Source organism: Nelusetta ayraudi, unplaced genomic scaffold (genome assembly GCF_046127955.1).
Source record: "Nelusetta ayraudi isolate G7.1 ecotype Tasmania unplaced genomic scaffold, CSIRO-AGI_Nayr_v1 ptg000063l, whole genome shotgun sequence".
Lineage (NCBI taxonomy): Eukaryota > Metazoa > Chordata > Actinopteri > Tetraodontiformes > Monacanthidae > Nelusetta > Nelusetta ayraudi.
The window spans coordinates 2,942,203-2,968,920 of record NW_027466113.1 but is presented as its reverse complement, the minus strand read 5'-3'; the positions used below and the strand labels follow the sequence as shown (position 1 = coordinate 2,968,920).

At 39.7% G+C, this 26,718-nt stretch overlaps 1 protein-coding gene across 2 annotated transcripts in view; it reads right to left on the bottom strand.

The window, feature by feature from the left end:
- Positions 1 to 490: 490 nt before the first annotated feature.
- dyrk1b (dual-specificity tyrosine-(Y)-phosphorylation regulated kinase 1B) overlaps positions 491 to 26,718 on the bottom strand; it is a 38,295-nt gene continuing 12,067 nt past the window's right edge. The window contains exons 1-13 of one of the 2 annotated variants that reach the window (XM_076041058.1): positions 21,459 to 23,480; positions 8,625 to 8,806; positions 8,143 to 8,262; positions 7,354 to 7,542; positions 6,642 to 6,789; positions 5,864 to 6,013; positions 5,211 to 5,347; positions 4,973 to 5,119; positions 4,672 to 4,812; positions 4,392 to 4,512; positions 3,896 to 4,078; positions 3,526 to 3,629; positions 491 to 1,953 (exon numbers count right to left, since the gene is read on the bottom strand). In XM_076041058.1, coding sequence (XP_075897173.1) covers positions 1,444 to 1,953; positions 3,526 to 3,629; positions 3,896 to 4,078; positions 4,392 to 4,512; positions 4,672 to 4,812; positions 4,973 to 5,119; positions 5,211 to 5,347; positions 5,864 to 6,013; positions 6,642 to 6,789; positions 7,354 to 7,542; positions 8,143 to 8,262; positions 8,625 to 8,806; positions 21,459 to 21,564 — 2,238 coding nt within the window. In that variant the 5' untranslated portion in view covers positions 21,565 to 23,480 and the 3' untranslated portion in view covers positions 491 to 1,443. Of the gene's footprint in view, positions 1,954 to 3,525; positions 3,630 to 3,895; positions 4,079 to 4,391; positions 4,513 to 4,671; positions 4,813 to 4,972; positions 5,120 to 5,210; positions 5,348 to 5,863; positions 6,014 to 6,641; positions 6,790 to 7,353; positions 7,543 to 8,142; positions 8,263 to 8,624; positions 8,807 to 21,458; positions 23,481 to 26,718 lie in introns of those variants that run through there. The other variant, XM_076041059.1, reaches the window with a different exon arrangement.

Sequence of the window (26,718 nt, the reverse complement as noted above, 5' to 3'; positions counted from 1 at the left end):
TTTGTTTTGTTTTTTTCATTTTATTACTGAACTTACTGGGCATTTCACATTTTCTTTAGCTTAATCTTCTCTGCTACAATGTGTCTAATAGGGGACACAAAGACATAACAGCACACGAGCATTGGAGCTTGCTGGATTGGTCGATGGTGGATCAGATCAACTGAAAGAAAAGTAGAGAGCTGATGGTTGTTTGACTTTGGTGTGCAAAAGTATATTCTTTATTTTTATTATATATCCAACTTCATTTTTGCCCCAACCCCTTCCCTCTACCCAGCCCTCTCAACCAGTGGCATTCCCATGACACTAGTCACCGTCACTGTTACAATAGCCAATGAGAGCTCACCTGCAAAAAAGAAGGCAACCAAACAAAGAAGAGCAAAAAGGGGTTACTTTCAGTTTCTTTTTTCATGTTAAATAGTAATAAATACATTAAGATGCAGTGGTTCTTATTTTGTCATTTTTCTCCTAAGCAGAAGGATTAAAAAGTTTCTTTTTTTAAAATTTGTTTTCTACTTTTTATTTCTTTATTGATCTGTGTTGGATCATTAGCAGCAATCCAGACAACTTGTCATCATGATTAGCAGCACAGAGAGGAGGAGCTGTTTGGAGGAGAAACACGACAACAGAAAGAGGAGGAGATGAAGAAAGGCACGGGGAGGCAGGGGAAGAAACAGGAGAGATCCCTACAGTGGCCACGGTGGCTTTAGTGTCCTGATCTTCTCCTCTTTCCTCATCCCTCCATCCCCTGTATTCTTACACAAGCATCTGGAGAACAACAGAGGAGGACACAAACACCAAAAACAGAGTTGAACACCTCAGGACAGATTCCGAGTCCTGTCTTAACCACACAAATATTTTGAAAACCTGTTACTGTATTCTTGATGCAGCAATATATATATACAGTATACGTGTGCATATCCCATGTACGTTTTTCTGCAATTGTTAAGACTGCTTTTCTGTGGAAGCTTTTAGTATAAATACACTAATGCAATGGCTAAAAACCGAACAGATGCTCTTCTTCTACAGCCACCACATAAAATAAGATGGAAAAGCATGTTCTTTTCTCTCACTGTCCTCCTCCTCTCCAGGCTTAACTTAATAACTAATTACAACACACAACTCATCAAACGCAAAAAAAAAATAAAATATTAAACAACAATAATATATTAAAATCAAAATTTTCACATTGTCTTCCTTTAAAAGTACAGTCGCAACAAACGACAAACTAAAACAAAGTAAAAGGAGAGCTTTCTCGGAATCCTCCTCCTCCTCCTTACTCCTCCTCCTCCTCCTCTGCTCCTCCTCCTCCTCCTGTGCAGTACGAACCATCTTCTTTCACAATCTCCTTTCAGCGCAAAGTCTACCTCTTTGTCTCTGAGCTCTGGCTGTACTCGTGTAGTTGTAGGTAAAATTGTATGGCTTTAGGGCATGTTTCAGGTTTTATCAAGAATTGGCTGGCCCCTCCTCTGAGTCTGGCCTCCCTCTGCTTGCAGGGTTATTGTTGTTGGAGGCAGGGTAGTAGTCCTCAGGAGGTGGGGCTTTTGGCCCTGGTGCGCTAGGGGCTGTACGAGTCCGGAAGGCAGACAATCCAATTGGCAAAGCAAGGGGCAGTGAAGCAGAACCAAACTGTGAGGCCTCCATGGAAGACACCGCCCCGAGGTGGTGTAGACCTAGAGACACACCAACATCCATGCTGTCACTCATCTGGGGTGGCGATCCTTGTTGACCCCCAACTCCACTGATGCCCGTTTGTCCACCCTGTCGCAGGCCACGCTCACCATTTCCATGGTGGGAGTAAGTAGGGTGGGGGTGGTGGGGCTGGTCCAGGAAGTGCCGTTGGTGTTGTTGGGAGGCAGCTGGCTTGTGAAGCAGCAACTGGGTGTATGCTGGGTCCTGACCCCCACCTCCACCTTCACTGCCTGGCCACATTCTCATCTGCTGCTGAGAAGGAGCCTGGTGGGGAGAATACAACCAACATTGAGACATTTTCTAAAATATACCAACTGTGATTCTGTCATAAAAAGGAAGAATGTTAAGTTTGCAGGTGAGCTGAAAATGAGAATTCCGATCACGGGGCAAACGCTGTGGCAAGACACATAAGCCAGTGTCCTCTTTGCATCAGTCGAAAGTCTGGATAAATCCAGAGGGTTGCGTCAGGAGGGGCATACCCTGTAAAACCTATTCCAAAGTGAACACGCAAGTCAATCCTATGACTTTCACACGGGATTGGTTCAGACTTGGGTTAACAACATACAAGAGAGAGAAAGAGCGAGTAAAAGTCAAGAGTCGAGTCCTGAGAGGGGGACCTTGAACGTTGGGACGATGACTGAATGAGCCAGACAGCTAGATGACTTTGGTAGCTGGAAGCTGTGTGGAAGACTATAAAGCATTTTGGCCCTGATGATACAACTGTGGAGGTATTAAAGAGTATAGGGGAAGTGGCAGTAGTGTTTGAATAGGTTGCTGGTCATTAAAGAGAATGGGAGAAGAGTGGAGGCGGACTTTTAAGGATTAAGGAAAGCTGTTGCAACTACAAAGTAATAAATGAATAATAGTTAATTAGCCACACAATGAGGTTATGGGAAGAGTAGTGGACGCTAGGCTAAGGGTAGTGGTTTGGAATCAGTATTTAGTTAGAGAATGTTGATAGAGAAGTAGAGAGAAAGTCACAGGTGCTGCACTGTGCCTTTGTAAACCTATGTAGAGAAATATGGACAGGAAATGACAGGGGGCTGAAAGAAGGTGTGTGGTATTCCATGAGGAAATCTGCAGTAGCAGTATGAACAACAGGACATCTTATGTCGGCCTTGAGTTCTTGGAAATGAGCTGAAGATGGATATGTATATAAATATATACGTCACTGTAATTGTATAAAATCCGACATTCTGTTTGAGCATTGTGTGATAACAGCGTAGGATGAAATAAATAAAATAACTTAAAGATATCTGCAAATCCCCTCACTAAGCTTTCCACAGCGTGACTGAGAGAAGTGAATGCTTTTTCTTGACGTCGCTGGAAAACAGTCATACGGATGCGGGTGGTTGCCTTTTTTTTTTTTTTTTTTAAAGGTGGCGCTGTAGAGTGCTGTAGAACTGTCAAAACAGTGCAAGTCTGGAGTGCTTCAAGACTTTTCACTTCCCTCTTTCTGCGTTTTTATTATTATTATTATTGGAAACTTGTCCATGTATAGAAGATGGATGGATGGATAATGCTGTTTATATCTTGCATTGAGCAAATGTGTGTACATTGCCATTTGTTTACAGTTTAATAAGATAATGTTGGAGGATGGGTCCAACAGTTCTAAAATGGAGTGAGGAAGAACAGAGTTGCATGCATAACATGAACGCACAGCTGGCCCGGTTGATATCGAGTTGCAGACAACAAGGTCTGAAATCCTTACTTCATTCAACAGTCTGTTGAAAACTGAACTCAATATTCATTCATTAAAAATGAAATAACATTTCTTGAAAAGCTTTAATGCTTGTACTTTGATTAAAGTTGACAGAGAAGCAGTTTGATGTGTACCTGTGGGCTGGTCATCTCATAGTCTGAATGCATAACAGCAGAGTTGTAGTAGCGATTACTGTAGCGATAGTTACGGTTGTCATTGGAAGAACCACTGGACCCACCTGGAAAGAAAGAAAACAGGAATTACCGTCACATTCACATTTCTGTTGGTTGCAGCGATGAAGTCGTTGAAAAATAATTTCATCCTTTGCTATCTGACAATCCTATCAAATAAAATCGGTCTGTTTTTTTGGTACAATGCTTTGACCACTTTGCCAGTTGTTCATCTGGTTCCTGAACCACACAGTGTCACCTGCCATCCAGCAGAGACGGAGTCTCATCATTAGCAACTGGTACCCTGCATCTCATGCCTCAATTGCAGACCTACCAGAGCTAGAGACAGAGCTAGTAGTGGAGGTTGAATGGGAGTGGTCCATAGCAGGGGAGGTGGATGTAGATGAACTGGTGTTGGTTCCTTCATCTGTCGTTTTCTTGAAGAAATTGTGCTGCAGGGCGTAGAATGGTGTGATTCGGCTTTTCGGATCGTAGTCCAGCATGCGCAAGATCAAGTCTGGAAGAGGACAAACACCACAGTGGTTTTCATTACAGGTGCGACATGCATTGGTAGGGTGCGCAGGTGCAACTAACTATATTACATTATATATTGTATAGTATTGCATAACACTTCAAACACCTCTATCTATACTTGCCACTTTTGTAAAACCTATATTCAACCTGCCACTTTTTACATTTTTTTTTTCTTTATTGCACAATCACGTCGGGTTCTGCCACACTGACATTTCTCTGCTGTGAACTTTGCAGAAACTTTGAATCTAACACAGTGTCTATTACTGCTACTACTGCAGGCTACTTCGACTTTTTACCTTTAAACTTTAGGTAGTCGCAAGGAGCATGTCCCGGCTCTCCTGACCTCCGACCCCCAGGGCCTCCAGTCTCAACGCCCAAAATCTCATGAAGACGGCGCGTTGCCGGGGGCTTGTACTCCTGCAAAACACAACACAGTCACACTCTGACGCTCAACACACAAGACCGCTGTGCCGTCTCTCAGAATCTAACATAGCAGGACGTTAAGGAGTTCAAATCTGGACGAGAGATACAAGTTTTTTTTCAGATGGGAAACCGTGTTCACGCGGCGTCACAAACCTTTTTCATATCCTTGTTCTTCTTGACTGTCCAGAGACCATCTGACAACTTGTCAAAATACTTTCTGGCTTTAGGAGCTGCATCCAGCATGTGACTGGGCGGGACCCCCAAAACCTCAACAATCTTATTCATTTGGTCAACCTGAAAAAGAGACGCACACAGGAACACACAAACACACACACGAACCTCCGTAAGATTCTGGCATTGCTTTAATGTCACTACAACCAACCAAAAGGGAAGTCAAGAAAAAAAAAAAAAAAAAAAAACTCTTTATAAGCAAAGACTTCAAAAAGACTCTTACCTCATTGGAGCCGCTGAAAAGAGGCTCTCCTGTGTGCATTTCCACCAGAATGCAACCGAGGGACCACATGTCGATGGCCAAATCGTACGGCATTCCTAGCAGGACCTCAGGAGAACGGTAGAATCTGCTCTGAATGTACTGATAGATCTGAGATTGAGAAGAAAAGGACGGCGGTTGTTAAAAACTCTGCAGTCATATATCCCAGCATATGATTTTCTACACCCGCTTCCTTGCTCACCCTCTGTCCGAGCTGGCAGGACGATCCAAAGTCAACGATCTTGATGGCTGATCTCTTGGGGTTACAGAGGAGGATGTTTTCGGGTTTCAGGTCACAGTGGATGATTGACAGCTCCGGAGTGGCCAAAAATAATAATGCTGTAAACAGCAATGACAAATAAACAACAACTGTGTTTTAATCATCTGCTCCTTAAACTGCTTGATTTACCATAAGCTTTTTTTCTGTTGTGTTTTAGCCCAGGTTGTAATTTTGTAATTTCATATGTGCTGTTTGACTGTCCATCAAAACCCAATCATCAGGGTAAGATGTAGATCATATAACCACAGCCACAGGCCCAGGGGTTTCTCTGTCTTTGTTTTGTCCCAATAGCATTATTTTTAATAAAATACTCGAACTATTACAAAGTCAAAGCCAAAATCGATACTGAATTACTGATCATTTCAACTTAAATCTAAATTTGGATCGTGACTTCATGATCCACTGTCTTACAGAGTAGTCCATCAGCGACATACCTATATACCTGTATATTATGTATGTAACGGTAAAGACAACACAATGAACAATAACCACGCAACAAAGGAATATTTGCTACACAAGTCTGTTTGTGGGCATTCATACCGCCTCTGTCCCATACATCCAAACGTCGGACCCACCTGTACACAGCTGTTGTGCAAACTTCCTGGTGAGGTTGAGGGAGACGCCCCTGAAGTTGGTGTTCCTCAGCAGATCGTACAAGTTGTAGCTCAGTAACTCAAACACCAAACAGAGGTGGTTCCTAAACATAAAGTGACGCTTCAGGTGTACTGCCGGGGAGACAAGAGAGACACAGACAGGAAAGTGAGGCAGTTTTACTTGACAGTGTACACTTTTCAAGCCTTTTAACTTTGAGTGGTTTTCTACTAACTAACACCTGAGGACCTGTGCAGATAACAAGGTTGACTAATCTACCATGTAACAAAAAACAATTATAAACGCAGATCCTGACGCTGAAAAATTAGAACTAGCATGTTGCTGCAGTACAGTCACCACAGAGTGAGCCGCCCACACTCCATGTTCAAATCTCCAGATGAGTGATGCTATGATGATATTCCGTCTTTCATCATCTCCTCAACCACTTTACATTTCATAAAGATGCAATAAAACCTTTTACAGAAATCGTAAGCGGCAGATTTATTAAAAATCAAGGAGTTATTATAAACCAAGCTAAAATTGTCTCTCGGGTCACACAGGCTCGACCTTGGTGAGAGTAAATCTGTAAAGACATTCAGAGCAACTTCTGCTCGTCATTTCAGCCAAATGAACTAAACTAATTGAAAAAGTGACGGTCGCGCACATGCGAAACGACACGTGAGCTACAAATGGATGCACGTCCTCACCGTGTGTCTGTGTGTGTCTGTGCGTGAGTGTGCATGTGTGTGCGGTTCACTGTACCTATGTAATATTTCATCTCGGTGTCATGCTTATTCATCAGCTCCAGGAGGCGGAGTTCAATCTGTGCCTGATTTAGAAATGCCTTTTTGTTCTTGATGATCTTGATGGCAATCCATTCTTGTTCATGATGGTCGTACGCCTTCACCACCTGTGATCCATTTAAAAAAAAAAAATAAATCAAACTTTTGGCCTTTTTGAAATGAAATGAAAGAAACGATACACACAAATAGACAATACCAGGAAGCAACATCTAGAAACACTGCATTTGAAATAACATCAAATGGCGTCACAATTCCCTGAATACTGCTGGAAATTGTGATACTAGGAAGATGTTTAGGGTGGGTGAAACTTCTTGTGAAAAGGATCAAAGTGAATGTCTGACCCACCTGTGTTACTTCACTGATTTTAACTTTACAGAGAAACTATTATGTAGGAACATTATGCTTTTGTGCTACTGCTAATTCTATTGTCTTAACAAAAACATATTTTCACTGAACTGGCAAACCAGGCTCATTCTGAATAGTGGGACCCAATTTTTAATTTAGGACAGACACTGCCTACGTAGGCAAACCTTAACAGCGAGTTACTAAACATAAAACAGCATGAATAAAAGCAATAAGAAACACTCACAGTGCTAATTTTAAGAGCATCGCAAAAACAAAAACCCCTTGATTCAAGTCTGAATATTCAAATTGTGTCTTGTCACTTTTACCTGTCCAAAAGAGCCCTTCCCAATCAGCGAGTCAATCTCATAGCGGTCCAGCCATTTCTCTCCATTTTTAACAATGTAGTCGTAATTATCATCATCGTAGCCATCGTTGAAGACTTTTCTCTCCTTCTTGGTACTGCTGTCCTCGGGTGGGACTTGCTGCGCCCGCCGCTTCTTTTTAGTATAATACACCTGAGCAGGAGACAGAGAGCGAGAGAGAGAGGGGGAGAGAGAAAAATCCCAAACAAATGACGAGTGTTTAGTTTCTAGGTGACGGAGGGACGGAAGGAAGGAAGAAGAGCCTTCAACTTCCAAGAAAAAAACAGCTGCATTTAACGGACAATACCAGGAGTCGTAGTTAAACTACAGATTTTATCTCGACAGAAGGTTACCACGCACCAAACCCATTCGGCTCTCTATTGAGGCAACGGAGCCTTCAAAACTTTTTTTTTTATGTTGCTGCCGCAATGTTAAGAAGACGCTGCTAATAAAGTTGCTATTGACTACACAGTGGATTCTAGTTTGTCATTATATTTAGAAAATACCAGAATTTTCAGTTCTACTGTAATATCATGTTGTTGTTTTTTTGTCATATCTCTCCACCTTATACATCTTAAAGGTCGGTCCCTGAAAATATGGTTTGACATTAAACCAGAATCAAGAGCATCAAACGTCCCTAATAAGTCAGAAACCATAAGTAGACAATATCCAACATGAAAAGGACAAAAAAAAAAAAATACTTGAAAAACAAGAATGGATGTGTGGAAACAGACGGTCGCAGACGAAGCGCACCTCATTGATGTGCTTGTAAGTTTTGATGAGGTCGACAGAGAGTTTCCTCAGTGGAGCATTGACAGGGTCTCTGAAGCTCGGGGGGATCCTCCGCTGGAGTATGGTCATATCAGACAGCACCTGGAAAAGAAAAAAGGCACAACAGCGGCGACGTTAGCAAGCAGCAAATTCAGCGAATGGAAATAGTGAAATTTGGAAATCCTTAATATACACCTGATCAAATAGTCTGTTTATGAATCTTTGGGCTCTCTGACCATCAATGCTTGTCCTTAGCTTGTATCAAGATATAGTTTTGTTTTCATATAAATGATACTGGGGCAGTAGCTGGTCCAAAAAAAAGCATTGCTTTCTTCTTTTACGTGAAAAGGAATACAAAAAAAGACTGGACAGACAGCCATATGCCAGTGGCACTGGCAATTAAAGGAGGAGTCACTCGAGAGGGGTGGGGCGGAGTTGCAGATTCACTGGAGCAACGGGTTTACCTGCTGCTCGGCCATGGAGTGGATGGAGCTGAAGGAGGGGTGTGTATGTGTGTGCTGGCTGGTCATGGCTGGCTCAGCGAGGGAGAAGCCCTGGGCAGTGAAGGAGGAGGAGGAGGAGGAGGAGGAGGAGAAGGAGGAGGAGTAGGAGGAGGAGGTGGGCGGACATCCTGAGCTGCTGATACCTGAGGAGGGAGGGAGAGAGGTAGTGAGAGAGAGAGAGAGAGAGAGAGAGAGAGAGAGAGAGAGAGAGGGAGAAATGATGGTCATAATTAGTGTTTCGAAACCCCCAACATTTCTATTTTTTGAGTCAGTCTTTATAACAATATGTAAAAAATGATTCTGTTCTGGCTTTCTATCACAACATGATTCCCAGAGTGCACAACTTCAAATTACATTTTTTATACATCTATACATATCTATATCCTGAACATTTCCTGTTTGACAGCCAATAGAAAGAAGTCAAGTAAGACACACGTGCAAAGTCACCTCTCACACAAAGACACACTACTGCTCCACATTCTGCTCAAGAGATTGTGCGCCTGCTGAAGCCTCACAGTACCACATAGTGGTCGAGGTGCAGCCAGACTCAGACCAAATGGACCAAAATGCAGCATGAATAACTCATAGTAAAAATTCTTCTTCTTCTAAATAACTTCATTTAACGTTCATGTATATAATTTATACATAACTTTCACAGTAACAATTAGCAGACACTTTTCTTACAAAACTACAACGGTGACACGTTGTAAAGTTCAAGTTGCACTGTAACAGTTTCTGGCTACGACCAGATAATAATACACAGATTATGTAGAGTTCCAGTATACTCCAGTTCAAGATCAAGCACTTCCTGTCCCTTCCTGTCACATAACACACACCTCACTGGTATCACCTGACAGTTTAGAAATATGAACATTTATTTGCATTTCAACTCAAAACCACTGGACAAGGCCAGCGTGCTGTGTAGTGCACCGTACAAGGGTAGTGTGCCCCATGACGCAAAATCTTTTGTTTTTTAAACACAGATTGTTCTCCATATTGCAGCCACTTCAATAAAATCTTACACATAGACGTTTCTATTGGATACATAGACATCTATGACACCTCATTCTCATCTCAGCCCATTAATCACTTTCAAAGTATAATGAATTATGATCATTATGATGATGATTATTAATACTACTACTACTACCATTTTTAATATATCACATTGACCAACACTGTTGACCAATGAACCCAGAGAAATGTGTTTCAAAAGAAGTGTGTCAATGTCTAGGACCATCTGGTGGTGAGACAGCAGTACTGTGAATATCCTTAACATGTCTGACTTGATCCCACATCGTTCTTATAGAAACAGTAAAGGGTTGCTGGCACAATACGGTGGCCTTCTTACAAGCTGACCCACTCTTGATGTGTAGACAAATACTTATTACAGGTACGTGAAAGTACAACAATAATGCGTTCCAGTGAATTTATAACCCTAACTGAAAACATACATGTGTATTTGTGTTCCCACAGATCTCTACTTGGCCTTTAAGTATTTAGGAAAAGAGAGAAATGATCTACCGATACACACTGAGCTGTCATTTCTATAAAGTACAACTTTGGTTAAGGGGAGGATGGGAATTTTTCCTTCCTTTTTTACTCTATAAATAGTTTATTTTATTTCTTTTCAATTCATATTTTTTTTCTTCTCCACCGCTCTACATGTTGCTGTATTTATATAAATTTCCCCAATGTGGGATAAATAAAATCATTCTAAGGGTAATTCTAAACAGGGCTCACGGATTGATAAAGAGAAAAAAAAAGAAAGGAAGGAAGGAATGAACCTGAAGCAGGCTGAGATATAATAATAATAATAATAATAATAATGATAATAATAAATAAAAGGCAGACTGGAAAAAGTGAGTTTTTTGTTGCTAAGGGAGAAGAGTGAAGCTGCTGCTGCTGCTATTAGGAGCCACTTGCTTAGTAAGAACGAGGGAAAAGAAGAGAGGGGGAAGTAGCTAATGAGTATTGCAGGCTGGTTGCTGAGACAGCAGTGAGTTTATTTATAGAGCGCTGGCCAGAAAGGCCTTGGATACCAATGGCGAATCAGCTGACGGAAAAAGAAGTTGCCTCGACCAATGGCAGCGCGAGGAGGAGGTTGCCAGACGGAGGAAATGCTGTGTCTCTTTGGCTCTTAAAGAGACTCTTCTGATTTTACAGCATGAGGCTGAATCTTTTTTTTTTCTGCTCTATACCGCAGTGTGTAAATATACACGTAGAGCTAACACACTAACACATTCTCAGGTACAATGAAGAGACTTGATTTCCATTTCTTGGTCATATGAAACATAGGAGGACAAATGCAATTAAAAAAAAAAAAAATCATCTGAAGGCCTCTGAAGGCAGCGAGTGTGACACATGATACGAGTGTGTATATCGGATTTGGGTGTGTGTGTGTGTGTGTGTGTGTCAGTGTGTATGTGAGGGGTGGGGGTGGGATGGGAGTGGGAGGGTTTGGCTCAGCAAACCCCTTCCCAAGAATGGCATCATTGCTGCTCAGCTGCTCCAGAGAAAAGAGAAAAAAAAATGTAGAGAACAAATTAAGATGTATGTGTAATTAGTGTTAAAGTAACTATGCAGTTAGTATAAAGTAAAAAGGCACAGATGCCATTTTTGTTTTTAAACAGAATGAGTACAGTACGAGTACTTGCATTTCAGTACTCAAAGATACCGAGTACTTAATTAGGCCATTACACATTATAGAATGAATTTGATTTTGATTGTTGTCTGAACATTCCTCAGCATGTTTTTCTTGAACATGTTTCCCTGCAGTACAAATACAAATGGAACAAAATTGTCATGTACACACAGATATGTCGGTGTTGTGGTATCGGCATGTATGTTTTACGAGTACTCGACCACGGTATCGATACCCGATAGACGATACTGGTATTGGTGCATCCCTACTTCATTGAAACTTTATGCTTTTTCTTTATGTTTTCCTTTTGAATTGCTATATACATACATATATATCTATATCTATAGATATATAGATATATATATCTATATATCTCTCTATATATGAAGGTATATAAAGTAACGGTGTACTGCCAATTGAATCAGGGATACAAACTAATAATTACACAAGCTCCTATGGTTCTAAGAAAATTCAACCAATTATTTCAATCATCTGTCCAAATGTAAGGAAGTGAGAAAAAACAAACAGTAAGGAATGTGGCTTAGTATATAAAGCAATGCCCCCCCCCCCCCCCCCCACACACACACACAACCCCTAACACAATGAAGACTCAGCATTGAGTATGACATTATTCCACTCAGAAGAGTTGAAACAGGGCCCAAAGTTAAGTTAAGTTAAGTTAAATTCAAGAAAGCAGAAAGTTGATTTAAGTCCGTGTTTCTCCACTTGCGGGTCGCAACGCAAAAGTGGGTCACGCATCTGTTTTGATTGGGTCATGACTCCCCTTTATTTTATTTTTATTTTCTTTAAAAAAAATGTATATGTGTATGTATATTGATAGATACCCACTCACACCCATTCATTGGTGTGTGAATGGGTGAATGAGAGGCCTTGGTGAAGCGCTTTGAGGTACCGTGAATGCATGATAGAAAGTAGGTTATCATTTTCAATTTTTGAGAAATACATTTGAATGCTGTGGAATAAATTTGGGTCGCGACTTCATGATAAGAAAAAACATGTGGGTCCTGAGACTCCACCAGTTGAGAACCACTGATTTAAGTGATTGTGAATGTGATGTAGTTGTCAATGGCCCCACAGGCTGGTTCTGAGTGTTTGAGAATTTTGATGCAAAGCTATGTCCAACTTGTTGTTGTTGTTATGAGAGAAGAGATTAGCTAGATTGGTTTGAGATAATAGAAAGGGAAAAAGCATCTTTAGAAGCAACTCGACCAACTTCAACCAAGAAATGAAGAAGAGCGTCTGAGTAAAGAGAGCTGTTGCAGCAAAACTGGAATACAGAAAAATAACGGGGAAAAAAATAATGCCTGGTCTGATGGGTCACAATTTCAACTGCAACAACCAGATGGTAGAAATTTTGGTAAAAAGTTTTTTTTTGTAGACATTTGTTCTCCAGGTGTGGCAAACTGATAACCAAGGCATTACTTCATGACGCAAGCAAAGGTTGAGGTTAAGGAAGGACGGGACATAGCAAGGAAATAAATGAATGAATTTATGAATGAATGAAAATAATTGCAAGCCTCAGAAACTCTTATACAGCTTCATTTGAGTTGCCGTGTAGTGGGAGGAGCAGCTCATTGGACAAAGTCCAATCAAATTGTTCAACTTTAAAACGTAAAAAAATAACTACATTCTGTAATGCAGAGGGATTGCATCCAATGTGTCTAGAAATCTGAAATTTGGTGATATTTGCTGTGTGCAGGACCCATTGTCCAAATTTGTCCACAGCAAAAGTACAAACCTTCATCATCATCTCACAGTGTACAGTCACCTCTATAATAAATAAAAATGTACACACACACACACACACACACACACACACACACACACACACACACACACACACACACACACACACACACACACACACACACACACACAGTAATGTAGAATAGCTCACGCATGTTGTTGCATGTTCTCCCTGTGTCTGCGTGGGTTCTCTCTCTAATGTAGTGAAATTTTCTGATGTAAACCGTTAACACTAAGTTTGTCAATCCAACATACTTTTATATAAATTATATTAAAAAAATAAATAGAAGCATGATACTGTAACATTTGATTCACTCGGTTTGGCTCTTGTCTACAGTTATAAGTAACATGTAATGCAATCATTAAATTGAGTATTTTTTTATTACAACTGAAAAGCTGTCCGTCCTAACTTTAAACCAGACGCCAGTACGTGTACTCAAATTGAAAAGAGACACATTCAGTTAAGACCTCAATAATGATGACTGTAAATAATCCAACTGTTCATAAAATGTAAATATCTTGTTTTCGCTTACTTACTCTATAAATATTTTTTTTCTTTTTGTTTAATATTATTTTCCTTCTCTTTGCACTATTGTTGCTGTACTATGCGAATTTCCCTAATGTGGGATTAATAAAGGGTACGTTCTATTCTGTTCTATTAATACAGAGAGCAGGCTGAGAGCGGAATTAACTGTGTCTGGAGGCTGCAACACATCCCACTAACAGCAATAGAGTATAGTTATTCATCCATCAGTGACGGCTAATTGTTCCAAATACAAAAAAGAAATGCTTATTTTTGAATAAAGTGACTTATCCTACAATATTTACCCTGAACTCTCACAGTTTCCATGGTCGTATAATGAACAAAAGGGAATGTGGCTATCTTGACCCGTGAGAAATATGAAACAAATACATTAGACATGGATGAATTTGTTTTAAAAAAATTTTGTCAAGACACTTAGAAAATTGTTGTTATGGATAGATAGATGGCATTCTTTTGACAGAATGACTCAGCAAACTTGACTGCTAAACAAATTACTTGTATTTGCTATTTGTTAAATAAAAAGGTTTATGTCCTACTGTGATTACAATATCATTATGGGTGCCACTGCAAATGCTGTAAAATACCATATTGCTGTAAAGTAAGTGAGACAGATGAATGTGTTCAGCGGGCAAAGCTGTTAGGATCTTTATAAAAGTAGTAGTCCCGATTTAGTCATTTTCTTTGCACTCAATCGGCCTTGTGACTTGAACATGTGACTTGGGAAAAAACCCCAAAAGGGTTCTGTGGCAGGCATTCACAAAAAACTGTTGTTAAAAAATGTAAATAATTTCTTGTGTAATTTTTGTTGACTCATGGAGTTGCCTATTCATTTACATGCAACAACAACTCAGAAATCTGACTCCGACAGAATCAGCGTACTGCTCGAAGTGTAAAACTGGGCTAATGGTGGTGCACATCACAACGCAAAATTCTACAACTGGCACCGATCACATGAATGCAGACTGTTTTTTAGCAAGCTTTAATGAACTGTTAAGGAAACTGTTAACAACACAACATGCTCCCGCATAACTACACCCATACCAGTGCCACTACCAATACCAGATTGCCAAATAATAAACCACAAAACTAAACAAACCAGGAGTAGTTGATTAAGAAGTAGTACTTGCACTGTGTTTTCAATCGTCAATCAGTTTGAAAATGTTTAAAGTCTTTAACTAACTACTGACTTAACTAACTGTTGACTTGTGAGTGGCGACCTCTAGCAGACATTTTGTTTAACGCCCAACCAACCCAAAGCAAAGATCACTCTGAGAGAATAAGGACAATGACGTTTCCACAAACAAACTACCCTCATGTCTCTTGGGAAATGACTCACTGGCTCCTGTTCTACTCATTACAATGAAATACATTATTTGTCAACAATTCTTTTTCCCTGAAGAAGAAGAACAGGAGCTCAAAACTAGGTGTGTAAATAGGTTTTTGTTGTTGTTGTACATGGTTTTTCCAATTTTTTTTCACAATTGAGATCATTCTTCTGAGCAGAGTCGGAGCTGTTTTGATTGGGTTGTGGCTTCATGGGCAGTTCCCCTGCCCCCTTTTTTTAAAGAGGCATTTCTAAATATACAAATATATTTACAGAGAAAATGCTGCGCATTTATTTTGCGGGACAAACAATTCAATTCAGTCATCTCAATAATTTATCTACGAGACAAGAAAGAAAGTGGGCTAGCATTTTTATTTTTGTGGAATGAATTTGGGTCACGACTTCATGATGAAGAAAATAGTTTGGGTTCTAAGACTCCAGTTGAGAACCACTACACTAATGTGATGTTTAGCAAATTCTGGGACATCATGTTCACTAAGAAACATGTTAATGGCCAACAATAAGACTTTGTAAATTCATGCAGACCTCCTCTACACCTTTGCCTTGCAAAACTATTGGCGCATTCTCCCTCCAGACACTATGGCAATAAATACTTCATACAGCTGATCAGACCCTTAATGACGAGAACTCCAAAAAATGTCCCCAGAATGCAATTAAACACACTAAAAGTATGCCTCCTGTGTGCAAAATACAGGGGGTCTGGTGGGGGTCGGACCCCCCACAGAACCCTGAAAGCCTAAAAACATTTTTTTTTTCCTTCAAAAAAGTAAAAAAATTACTGTAACTTGAACACTGTACTGGAAATAGAACTATATTTTACTTAAATATAAGTAAAATAACTTTTTGATGGATGTAAACAGATCACGTGATAACTGCAGTTGCTACTACTGTAGATTACCGTAATTACCAGTTCTGATTGTATGTAAACGGGATACATCAAGAAGTCTTGATTAGACATAATTCTACTTCCAAAAAACAAGGCAACTTTACATAATCAACCAGTTAAAAATAACAGAATTACACAGAGCGAAACTTGAAGTGGCTGCGTTAGCGATGCCCATCTCCATGGCGAATATGGGGCAGCTGCTAACACATATAAGGAATAAGTAAATACCAAAATACATCATTAATGTCGATGACCTGTGTTTACGTGGCTAATGAAGTCAATTTAATGTACAACAGCATCAACAGTTGCCTTACTACTTTGAGTGTTTGAGTTCCATCTTTCTCCAAAATCTGCCAAGAATTGCAGTCAAGTTCAAATTGAAATTTCCCCAAAGAAGTCTCATGCACATGAATGCCACACATCCGTCCTCGGGCCACCTATGCCGGCTTTATTTCGACCTTGCAGGACCATCCAGACCTGCCAACTCACTTCTGTGCCTCACTCATAGAACACGGAGACAATGAAATACATTCAGAACAAAGCGTCCACCGGCAGCAGTGGCGGCGGTAGGTCTTTCAAAGACACGAAGCCCCTTTTTTTTGGCCTTCATCGGAAAATTTGCCAATTTCTTTATTCTTATAAATTCTGATTCTGATATGAAAACTAGGGATGCATCGACCCCGGTTTCAGGTATCGGTACCGATACTGGGGTTGAGTACTCCACTCGTACTCATAAAATGCGTGCAGATACTGCGACACCGATAATAGACGTATATGTATGTATGTATATGACAATTTTGTTAAATTTGTGTTGCAGTGAAACTTGTTCTACGCTGAGGTACATGCTGATGAATGTTGTTCAAATAACAGAACATCTGTGGAAAAGAAAAATCAAAGTAATTCTATAATGTCTAATGGCCTTTTTAAGTACTCAGTATTGGTATTGTTGAGTACTAAAAAACAAGTACTCGTACTCTACTCGTTCTGTAAGAAATTAGTATTGGTGCAACCCTAGTAAAATCTAACAAGTCATTTCATCACTGGCATCTTAGCATCTTTAGTTAGCTGGGTGAGTGGAAGAGCTCTAACAAAGAAACCGTTGGCAATATCTTTTGTTTAAATAATCTCGGGAACTGCACTGCTTGGGAGAAAATGTTTTTTGGGGGATCTGCTTTACTTTACTGACAACACATCCTTGTTCACACCACGTGAAGAATAAAATGCAGAAAACATAGCACTTTAACACTGTACAAAGGTACAAAATTGCAGCGCCTCCAAAAATAACCCTCTGCGGTCACAGGTGCCAGAGACGACACCACAACGTGCTTCCTTGTCAGCCGTATTATTTGTATTATCAATATGGATCGGAAAATCAAATACTACTGAATCTGCATGATCAAACCAGCAAAACACCATTTCCTACAAAAAACCTGTTTAGCCCTTACAGATATTTGGTAATGCAGCTGCAACGTGCAGTGCACTTCATGTATTTTATGATTATTTGTTGATTTTTTTTCCATTATAAATTCCTCCCAGTTGGCACTGGAGACCGAAAAAAAATGTTGACCTTGAACTTTCTTGCTGGACAGTATACGTGAAGAAAATTTGTATTTAAAAATACCAACAGTGTCAGAGAAAATAATATTTAGTGAAAGCAGGATGAAAACCACAGTTCTCTGCAAATACCGTGTAAATAATTGTAAATAGTAATGTTTGGAGTATTAATTTGTTACCCCTTTGTAAATAAGACAGGGAAAAATAGTTCTAGAGTCAAAACAAAACTTCAAATGTGTTCTAAAGGCAATCTATTATATTCTGTGTGTTTCCATAAAGGTCAATACTGGAACGTTGGATTCTGTTTTCTCTTTTGCATTGATGTTTATGCTACTTTCCATCCATCATCACTGCAGCATATGGTAGCCTGATTGGCCACGCTGTCCTAAAAGAAAAATAGATTTGTGACTGTAGCTAACCTGGTTGTGATGGTACAAGCATTCGTACAAAAGGAGAGCAAATGAGCCAAAAGTCAGGAAGTAGTGGTCAGGTGCACTTGCTGAATGATATTTGTATTACCAACCCTCCGTAAATTACGTTAGTTTTGTTGGAGGACATCGGTATACATAATGTGCAAAAAAGTTGAAGAAAAATTTGTCAATATTACAAATTTTGAAAGATCAACTACAACCACAAAAACGTCATTTGAAAATGAAGAATAGCAAATCGCAAAGCGCGTAAATAAAAGTTGACTGATTGATTGAATTATGTAACATTATTGCAACACACACACAAAGCAAATACTCAAAAGTACTTCTTTCTTATCTAAACCACTGGGCGGAGTGACAACTGTGAGTTAGAGACAAAATATAATAATGTTTTCTAGGTCTTGGTTAGGAATGAAATCATCATTGCTATCCACCACAAAGTCTTCCAATGAACCACATTTTTTTCTTTATCATTAGGTCGCGACCCAAAGTTATTCCACAAAGATAAAAAACCCTAACCCACTTTCCACCTCCATTTTGTTCAGGCGGTGTCACTGGACCCACGTGTCTCTAACCACAGTCTCTGCTCCCCAACTGTGGAACTCAATGCCATCGGACATCCGAAACATTGACTCATCTGTTCAAGATAGCCTACTCGCTCCGACTGCGTTGTTCCATTTTCATGCATGCATCCATCCATTTTCAATACCCCCTTCTTCCTGAGCTCAGGGTCACAGGGGTTTGCCAGAGTCCATCCCAACTGTTATAGGGCGAAGGCAGGATTTGTTCCATTTTATTTTATTGTTTATTTATTTAACTCATTCATTCATAAATTAATTGTCTCCTCTTCGACAGAGAGGTGATGCAGGGAAGGAGGTTCAACAAACTCTGGGTCTAATCCAGTGGTGGGCAAACTTTTTGATTGGTGGGCCACAGTGGGTTCTAAAATGTGACAGCGGGGGCGCTGGAGCAGGATCAGATGGATGGAATGTTTGGTGGCCCACCTCGTAGGAGAAAAAAAAAATACATAATGGGATATGTACAAAAGATGCTTTAATGTCAATTGAAAATTAACAAAATTGAAGTTAAGGCAAAATATTTGTCTTTGAGGCCACACAGTATTTAACTCTTTTTTGAAATGACTCACTGAAAAATGGATGAAAGACAGCTATTTTATGACTTACTTACTATTAAAACATTTCCACAACTCGGAGTTAACTGTGTATCCAGTTCCAGATTCAGAGCCGCTTGAACAAGATTTGAACTAGTTCAATAAACTCTCGAGTACAAATGCCTTAAGTGATGCACGTGCACCCGGACGACACAAGTGCAAATACTATATGTTGCCATGTCAACCGTCAACGTCCTTTCAGCCGGCTGGAACAAGAGGTTTTCACATTCAAACTGTGAATTTGAACAGACAGTTAGATGGAAAAAAGAAAAAAAAAAACACTGCCGCAGTAGCAAAACAGAAAAGTATCATTGGGAGAAAATCACCAATGAGTAAATTTGCCACTTAAATCGTTCTTTAATTTTCCATACACTTGAGTAAAAATGATTGGAATCATATTGACCGCAAAAGATAAATATATTTTTTGGCCCATCTCCACTTCCAAAAAATAGGTTTCGAAAACAGCTTTGAATAAAACATCAACAACAAAATCAAAACTCCGTATTCTGCAGGAAAAGACTGAGGATTGACGTCAAGATTCAAATATAAGTATTATCAACTTGAGATAAAGCCTTGTCGTCCAATGAAGCAGCAATTTGTGAATTCATCATTTTCACAGTGAATCTGAACTATCGCAAAGTAATGCAGCCTCCTTGCTACACGTTCCTCCACGATAGCGCATGGTGGCAGGTCTGCCACAATCACACCAACGTTCATTTATTCCAACAGAGGGCGACACTTGGCAACAGGGCACAATTGCTGCGCTGATTTGGGGGATCTCATGAATAGTTATGGAATTGTTTAATAGCAGTTAGGAAGAAGTGAAAACAATAAAAAAAAGTTTACACTCTGTTCATAGGTCACTCTTTCATTTATCTGTTTTCTTATGAATTTTGCTCCCTTAAATTTTCTTTCCGCATTATTTTTATGTTAAGGAATTGTTTAAAAGCAGGTAGGAGGCCTTGTGAAATTTGCATATTCAAAATTAAACTGAAAAAAAAGGGGGGGGGGGGTAACAAACTCAGAATTTTTACTAAACTCGATTTCCTGGAAACACTCCGCAGAAGAGCACTGTTCGCTATGTTTTGTTTGTTTGTTTGTGCCAAAATGCACTGTGCTTAGGTCATCTCCTTGTTTAGTCCATTGGATGCACCATCTGCATTCACATTGACATGAATCACACCAGGGTTCATTTCAAATATACCAAAACCCAGTTTGCAAAATAGTGTCTAATGGTCACAAAAATAATTAGCATAATTAGCATCAGCTTGTCTAATATTGATATTGAGAAATATATTATTCACAAAAGGGAAAAGGGAGCAGTGGGTTTATACCTGGCACAAGAATGAATAAAAGCCGGTGTTACTAGCTCTAATGCCAAAAGGTTGCATCCATGACATATTTTGAGGATATTATAGGCCTCCTGCATGTTCAGGAAATTTAGATTGGTATTGAGAAACAATCAGGAGGATGGGGACCAAAGGGGGTCTTCCTGAATATTGACTAGTATTTTGCAAACCGCCAAGACCCACCTTTTTTTCATTATTATTATTTTTTTCTCCATTTAATCGGACCATAGTTGTGCTTGTGTTGGTCTGTAACAAAGTCCAGAGGTGCCGTTACACTAAGCTAAGAGCAACTGAGGCAATAATGCAGTAAATGGCTATTTTGAAATCTCAAACCTGTGAGATGTTTTTTTTTTTCCTTCAAAGTATGTGATTGTATCATCATGTGTTTAGACCAGGCATGGACAAACTATGGCCCGTTAAGCTTGGTAATCTGGCCCTCCGAACTTGAAGAAATTGTATTAATAGTCACAAACCCTCCGGCCCTCCATTGTGAACCCATTGTGGCCCACCAGGCAGAAAGTTATGGAACTTGTGTGGGAACAGGTTCACAGGAAAAAGCAAATTGGACAACTCCTCTTAGACCTCAGTTGTGCTTGTCCAGACTAGAGTGGGTAAAAAAAAAAAAAAAAAAGTGACGTAAAAGCTTTGTCAATATAAAAAAGCCACAGGCAACAAAACTCACATTGCACTGACCAGATATTTGTCTCGGTACCAAGAGCAAAGACAGACCAGAACATCAGTTAGCCCTGCCAGGAAGGAACCATGTGCCAACTCATACTTCGGAAGAGCCAAGACAAATTACATTTAAAATCCCAGCAGAAGCAACACTGACGGGCACCACTGCTACAGCAAACAAGACCATGTCATTATAAAACAACATACGCCCAACAAAAAAAATGACACCCAAATGAAACGCACAAAGGGAAACATTTCACGACGTGAACTTAAACTCCAAAATTCACCAGGACACATGAACCACTGAAGTGTGATTCCTCTGACGACAGTTTAAAGACACAGATGAAAAACACACATTTTAGTGAATGGACAAGAAGCCAAAGAGTTTATCGAGATTTGTATGCATGCGTGAGTGAGTGTGCGAGTACTGACTCTTGTTTTGGTGCAAAACTGCCGAGTTGATCCAGGGTTCTGATTGGGCTATCCTGCAAGAGGGCATGGTCTTGTCCTCCACAGACGATGAAGAAGTAATCACCATGGAAATGCTTTGCAAGTGTTTAATCCAACAGGAAAGTGCCGTCAATTTAAAAAACAAAACAGCAAAAAAAATAAATATATGAAGTTTGTGGGTTTTTTTTTTTTTTAGTTAATCCAAGAGTTCACTTCAAACATTTACATCCAAATGTTGGGAAATGGTGGACAGACCATAAGGCCAAAAGGTAACATCTTGCGCTAGCTTTTTTTTTCATAACTTTTCTTTTTCCGACATTGTTCTGTAAGGCAGTCAACTGGTGCTCAGGTCGCTTGTTTGTGAAAAAAAGCAAAAAAACAAAAAACAAAACTTAAATATGGCGGATGCAAGGTGTTTTCTGGGGTGGAAAAACAATATATTGCTCTCAAACACAATTGGATTTGCTTTGTGTTTTACAGAGAGGGAAAGTAAAATATGATTTAACAGTGTAATCTGTAGCAAACTCCTTGTTTAAAAATGATGATTACTCGTGGAGTAATTTAGGTTCTCACCACCAAACGTTTATGGTTGAACTATAATAGCTCTTCATAGACTATTCATAAACTATGAAATATATATATATATATATTTTAAATATACAAGAAAATCTGCATATACTTTCTGGGTAATATGCAAGCATATAGCGCATGTGCAGATCAGCTAGTATTTCTTTGCTGCAAGAAAGTTCATGATAATGCTAAAAAAGTAAATATTCTTGCTCTTTAAAGCTGCATGTCGAGCACAATGAGCCGAGTGATGGTCAAGACTGTGCAAATCAAGATGATCCAGCGGTCTGCCAGGTGAGCTGAGCGAGGTAGTGCGATAGATGAAGTGAAGAAAAGGGAGGTGTTGGGGCGAGGGGGGGTGTAAGGTGAGGGGGCAGTGTGGTTTCCCGTTGCCTGCTACCCCATTCCTTGACACTAAAAATAGCTTTAAAAAAAAAGAAAAAAAGAATTGGCACTTTTTCCAGAATATTCCACAACGGAAAGGTAAAAGGTGGGGAATCGACGGACCCTACGACTGAGGTGAATCCAGTCAGATGCACAGTTCTGTTGCGGTTCTGTCACAGAGCGGTTCAAAAACAGAACTGTGTTGCAGTCACAAATTTACTCCTCGGCCACATACCACCATACAAGGTGGTTCAGACTTCTCTCAGGACCAGGAGCCCTTTTAAAATATCCACCAAAGACCGTAATCTCCATAACATGCAAGATTTTTTTGTTTTTTTGTGGACCCCCACCCCAAAATAAAAACCCAAAACAAAGTGCAAATGAAAAAAACAAACAAACAAACAAAAACCACCACAACACCACGTCAACAAGCGAGTGTGCAACTGCAGCTTGTTGACTTCACTCGATCCTGTCCAGCTCCAATCCCAGGGCACAACAATGTTGTGAGAACCAAAATAAAGAAAATAAGGTACCCTTACAAGCGGGCACACTGCACCAGAGCTGCATGTCTGTCAGGAGGAGGAGGGAAGGGGAAAAAAACGCTATTATCCGAGTCCAGATGCATAATTTGTCCACGTGGTTAGAAACAGCGGGCGGGCCACGGACTTCCTTGTGCTTCTAAAATAATTTCCCCGAAACCGTCCATTCCGCTGAACGAACTGAGGCTTTAAAGAATGAATCAAAACCAGTCCAATAATAGATCATGGAAGATCTCCCTTTGCTACGCAAACGGCATCCAAAGTCAACTTCCTGGGGCTTGTTGTATATTATTGCCTCCGTCTTTCGTCGACTCCCTTCCTTCTTCCTTCTTCTTACGCGATTCCACCGATTCCTCCTCTTTTGTTTTTATTATAAACGAAACATTCGATTTACTGTATATTAAAACAAATGTAAAAATAATCCAACACGCGGGCAGTTGCTACAGCCGCTTCTCGCCTGCTGCTCCATTTTCGAGGCTTTCCTCTACGACGGAGCTCATCCTCCCTCTCTCCCTCTCCCTCCCTCCCACATGGTTCCAGCACCTTGCAATACATGGGGACTGAACCATATAGTCGGGCAACAGGGGGCATTGTTGCTATGTCTGACTTTAGCATAGTGCAGTCCCCGTTTTCTGTTTTAAAAAACAAAAGACATTTGGACAGCCACCACGGGGTTAACGGGGTAATCCACGACCTGACGTCATCAATCATCAATTGTACGACACGTTTAACGTGTTGTTGATGAGGAGCGGACTTCATTGGAACGATTTTTTTTGTGTTGTTCTTGAGTTTGGGCAGCGAAGCAGTGTAACCTTTACGTCGACGGAAATAGTCTGGTCCAAACGGACTTCTCGCGTTCGCTTTCTGTCCATTTATAGTATCACACGCATACAAACAGAAATCTTATGCGAGCGAGCGAGCACGCGCACGTACACACAGAGGGCGAGGGAGAGTTGTGAGATAGTTCGCTACATATAAAGTAATCTGAACTGCGGATGTACATTTAAAAAAATGTGGTTGATGAGACAAATATACGGTCAGAATTGAATGGCTCGAAGAAGGCTTTGTTTAATGTAGTAAAAAATTACATCGGAAAAATGTCTTGTAAATTGTAACCCTCCACACACCCCTCTCTATCTATGGGACAGTACATTTAACACTTGGGAAGTTCATAAAATGCATCACGTTTTAACACTGAGCAAATCTCGAGAGAAGACAATGTTGTTGGTGTTTTAAACTAATGCAACTGCGTATGTCATCTTGCTTTGTCACTTGTTTAAACCGTGAAATTCTCGAATACAATTGTTTGTGTGGCTCTGCGAAATACACACACTAAACGACAACAACAACAAAAAAAAAACCCGAATCAGTCTTCTTCCCCCCCAACCCACCCCCCACTGACGGAGCTTCGCTGCTTCTTCACTCCAGTCCATGTAGCTTCCTTCCAGCAGCGCCGGGCTGAGCCCGCACGCCGCAGCCGCTGTTGCTACCCTTCGCTGTGGCAGCTGCAATATGATTGGCTAACACAACCCCCCCCCCTCCCTCTCCCATGCGTTTGGCTGGGGTTGGGAGCTGACGACGGATCAGTGGGTGGGGCGTTGGGATTAGTTTCCCCCTCCCCAAACGAAACGTCGTCTTCGGAGGACGGCGAAGGGAAGGGAAGGCAGGGAATGACACGGAAATACTTGAAAGATGGCAGGTAGAAAAAGAAGAAGCAAGTTTGGTAGTGGTGGGGGGAAGGGTGTTGCAAGTGGAAGACCCGCTGCTCGTTTTGGTGTTTTTTTATTTTTTTATTAAAGCAAATAGTCAAGTTCCCAGACGATCCCAATTAGATGTATTCTTTCGAAAAAGCAAAATAAAACAATAAATAACTACCATGTCAAAGCTACCAAAAGTTTTAACTGTTGCTCTCTGAGCAATTAGGCTAAATCGGGCACACGGCTGCCTGAAAACATCTGAGCACACAGACGCTATGATACGCCAGCTGACTGCTCCTTAAAGGGAAAGGCACACTGATTTGTGTTTGTTTATTTTTAGGTCATTTCCCCCCCCTTTTTATAAAAGGTAATCTATCATAAAGGTGACCGTGATTAGCCAAAGTCAAAATACAAATGTATATACAAGTGCAAAGTGTGCGTTGAATCATAACGTGCACATAGCGTGGTGTCTAAAGTTCTATATCTAAGCTTCAGTAAGAATGGATTTAATTAAAATAACACTGTATGTGTGTGTGTGTATATATATATATATATATATGTACACACACACACACACACACACACACACACACACACATATATATATACACACACACACACAGACATATAATAACAATGGGAAATGTGTCTAAATTCAAAGACACACAAAAGCATTCAAAGCATGGCTATTGAACCTGAAGCTATAAAAACTCAAGTTAATCGCATATTCAAACACTGACTGCTGCATTAGATACGAATGTGAAATCCCAGCATGTCAGGGTAGAAGCTATGATGAATATTCCTTTTAAAAAAAGACGAGGGAAAGTAGATACTGGAGTTAAAAACAAGCGTGGTGAAAAGGTTTTCTCAGGTCACGTGATAAAAGAGTTGGAATCAACTGAGTAACAAACTGATCAGTCATTATCCAATGTTCAAAATCAAAGATAAAAAAATAACTAATACTGGACAAGTTCCAGTACCTTACACTGACCATCTCATGGCCCCCACATGATGGAGTCAGGCAGGGTTAAAACCCAGCCACATCAGTAAGTTGAACTAAAAATGTAAATGTATGTTATGCGGATGATGCATCTTGAGTTAGGTCAAAATAACAACTGTATGAAATTGCTTTCACAAAATGAATGTCTTCAGTTAACAACACATTGTCACGTTGAAAAGTTTATCTTTATTAAAGTTAAAATTATATGTACTTTTAGTTAAGAGTTTTAAAAGTATAGTTAGAAGTATGAGTTACACAGTCAGTATATGAAATTTAAAAATTAAAAAACAAATTTTGAATTACATTATACTGGACATGAAATATAGATCATAATACTATAGAATTTTTAATGCTACCTAAAAATTAAATGGTACATGGTACAATTGTTTTCACTCTAGTTGTATGTACCATTGTTGTAGTTCTGTTATGCTTGTAAAGTTAGCTAGTTACCATACACGCTTCAACAATATTCGTTGCACAAGAGTAAGCATAATACACTAATAGCCTTAGGATATTTCTCTTTTAAAATTGTATATTTTTTTTACTTACAATGATAAGAATTCAAAGACATCAGTGATTTGAAGGAATTATGAAAGAAGAGGTGCATGTAATAGTTCATTAATTGCTTTTGAAACTATTCACAGCATTATTGAGAAGAATTAATGTAAGCATCATTTATATTAAATGGGAGAATTATATTAATTCATTTATGTTTGCTTAAACATTTTTACAACAGTTGTTATTCTGCGCTATGTCTTCTTATTTATAGCCATTTAAAATTTTATTTGAATAGTTTTCATTTAAAATATATGGAGATATATTTTGGTTCAGTATGTAAATGATTCAATATTATTTACTTCAATCAAAGTTAGTACAATAATATAGCATACTTGTAGAAAACAGGTTTAAAAAAAAAAAAAAAGGCCTGGTGAAATTAGATCAAACCATTCTCTGTTGGCTGCTTTCATACTCTGAAATGATTTGCAAAACCCCCCAAAATGTGCAATGGCTGCCGAAGTGTAAATATATAAATAAGCAACAGCAATTACCCACAT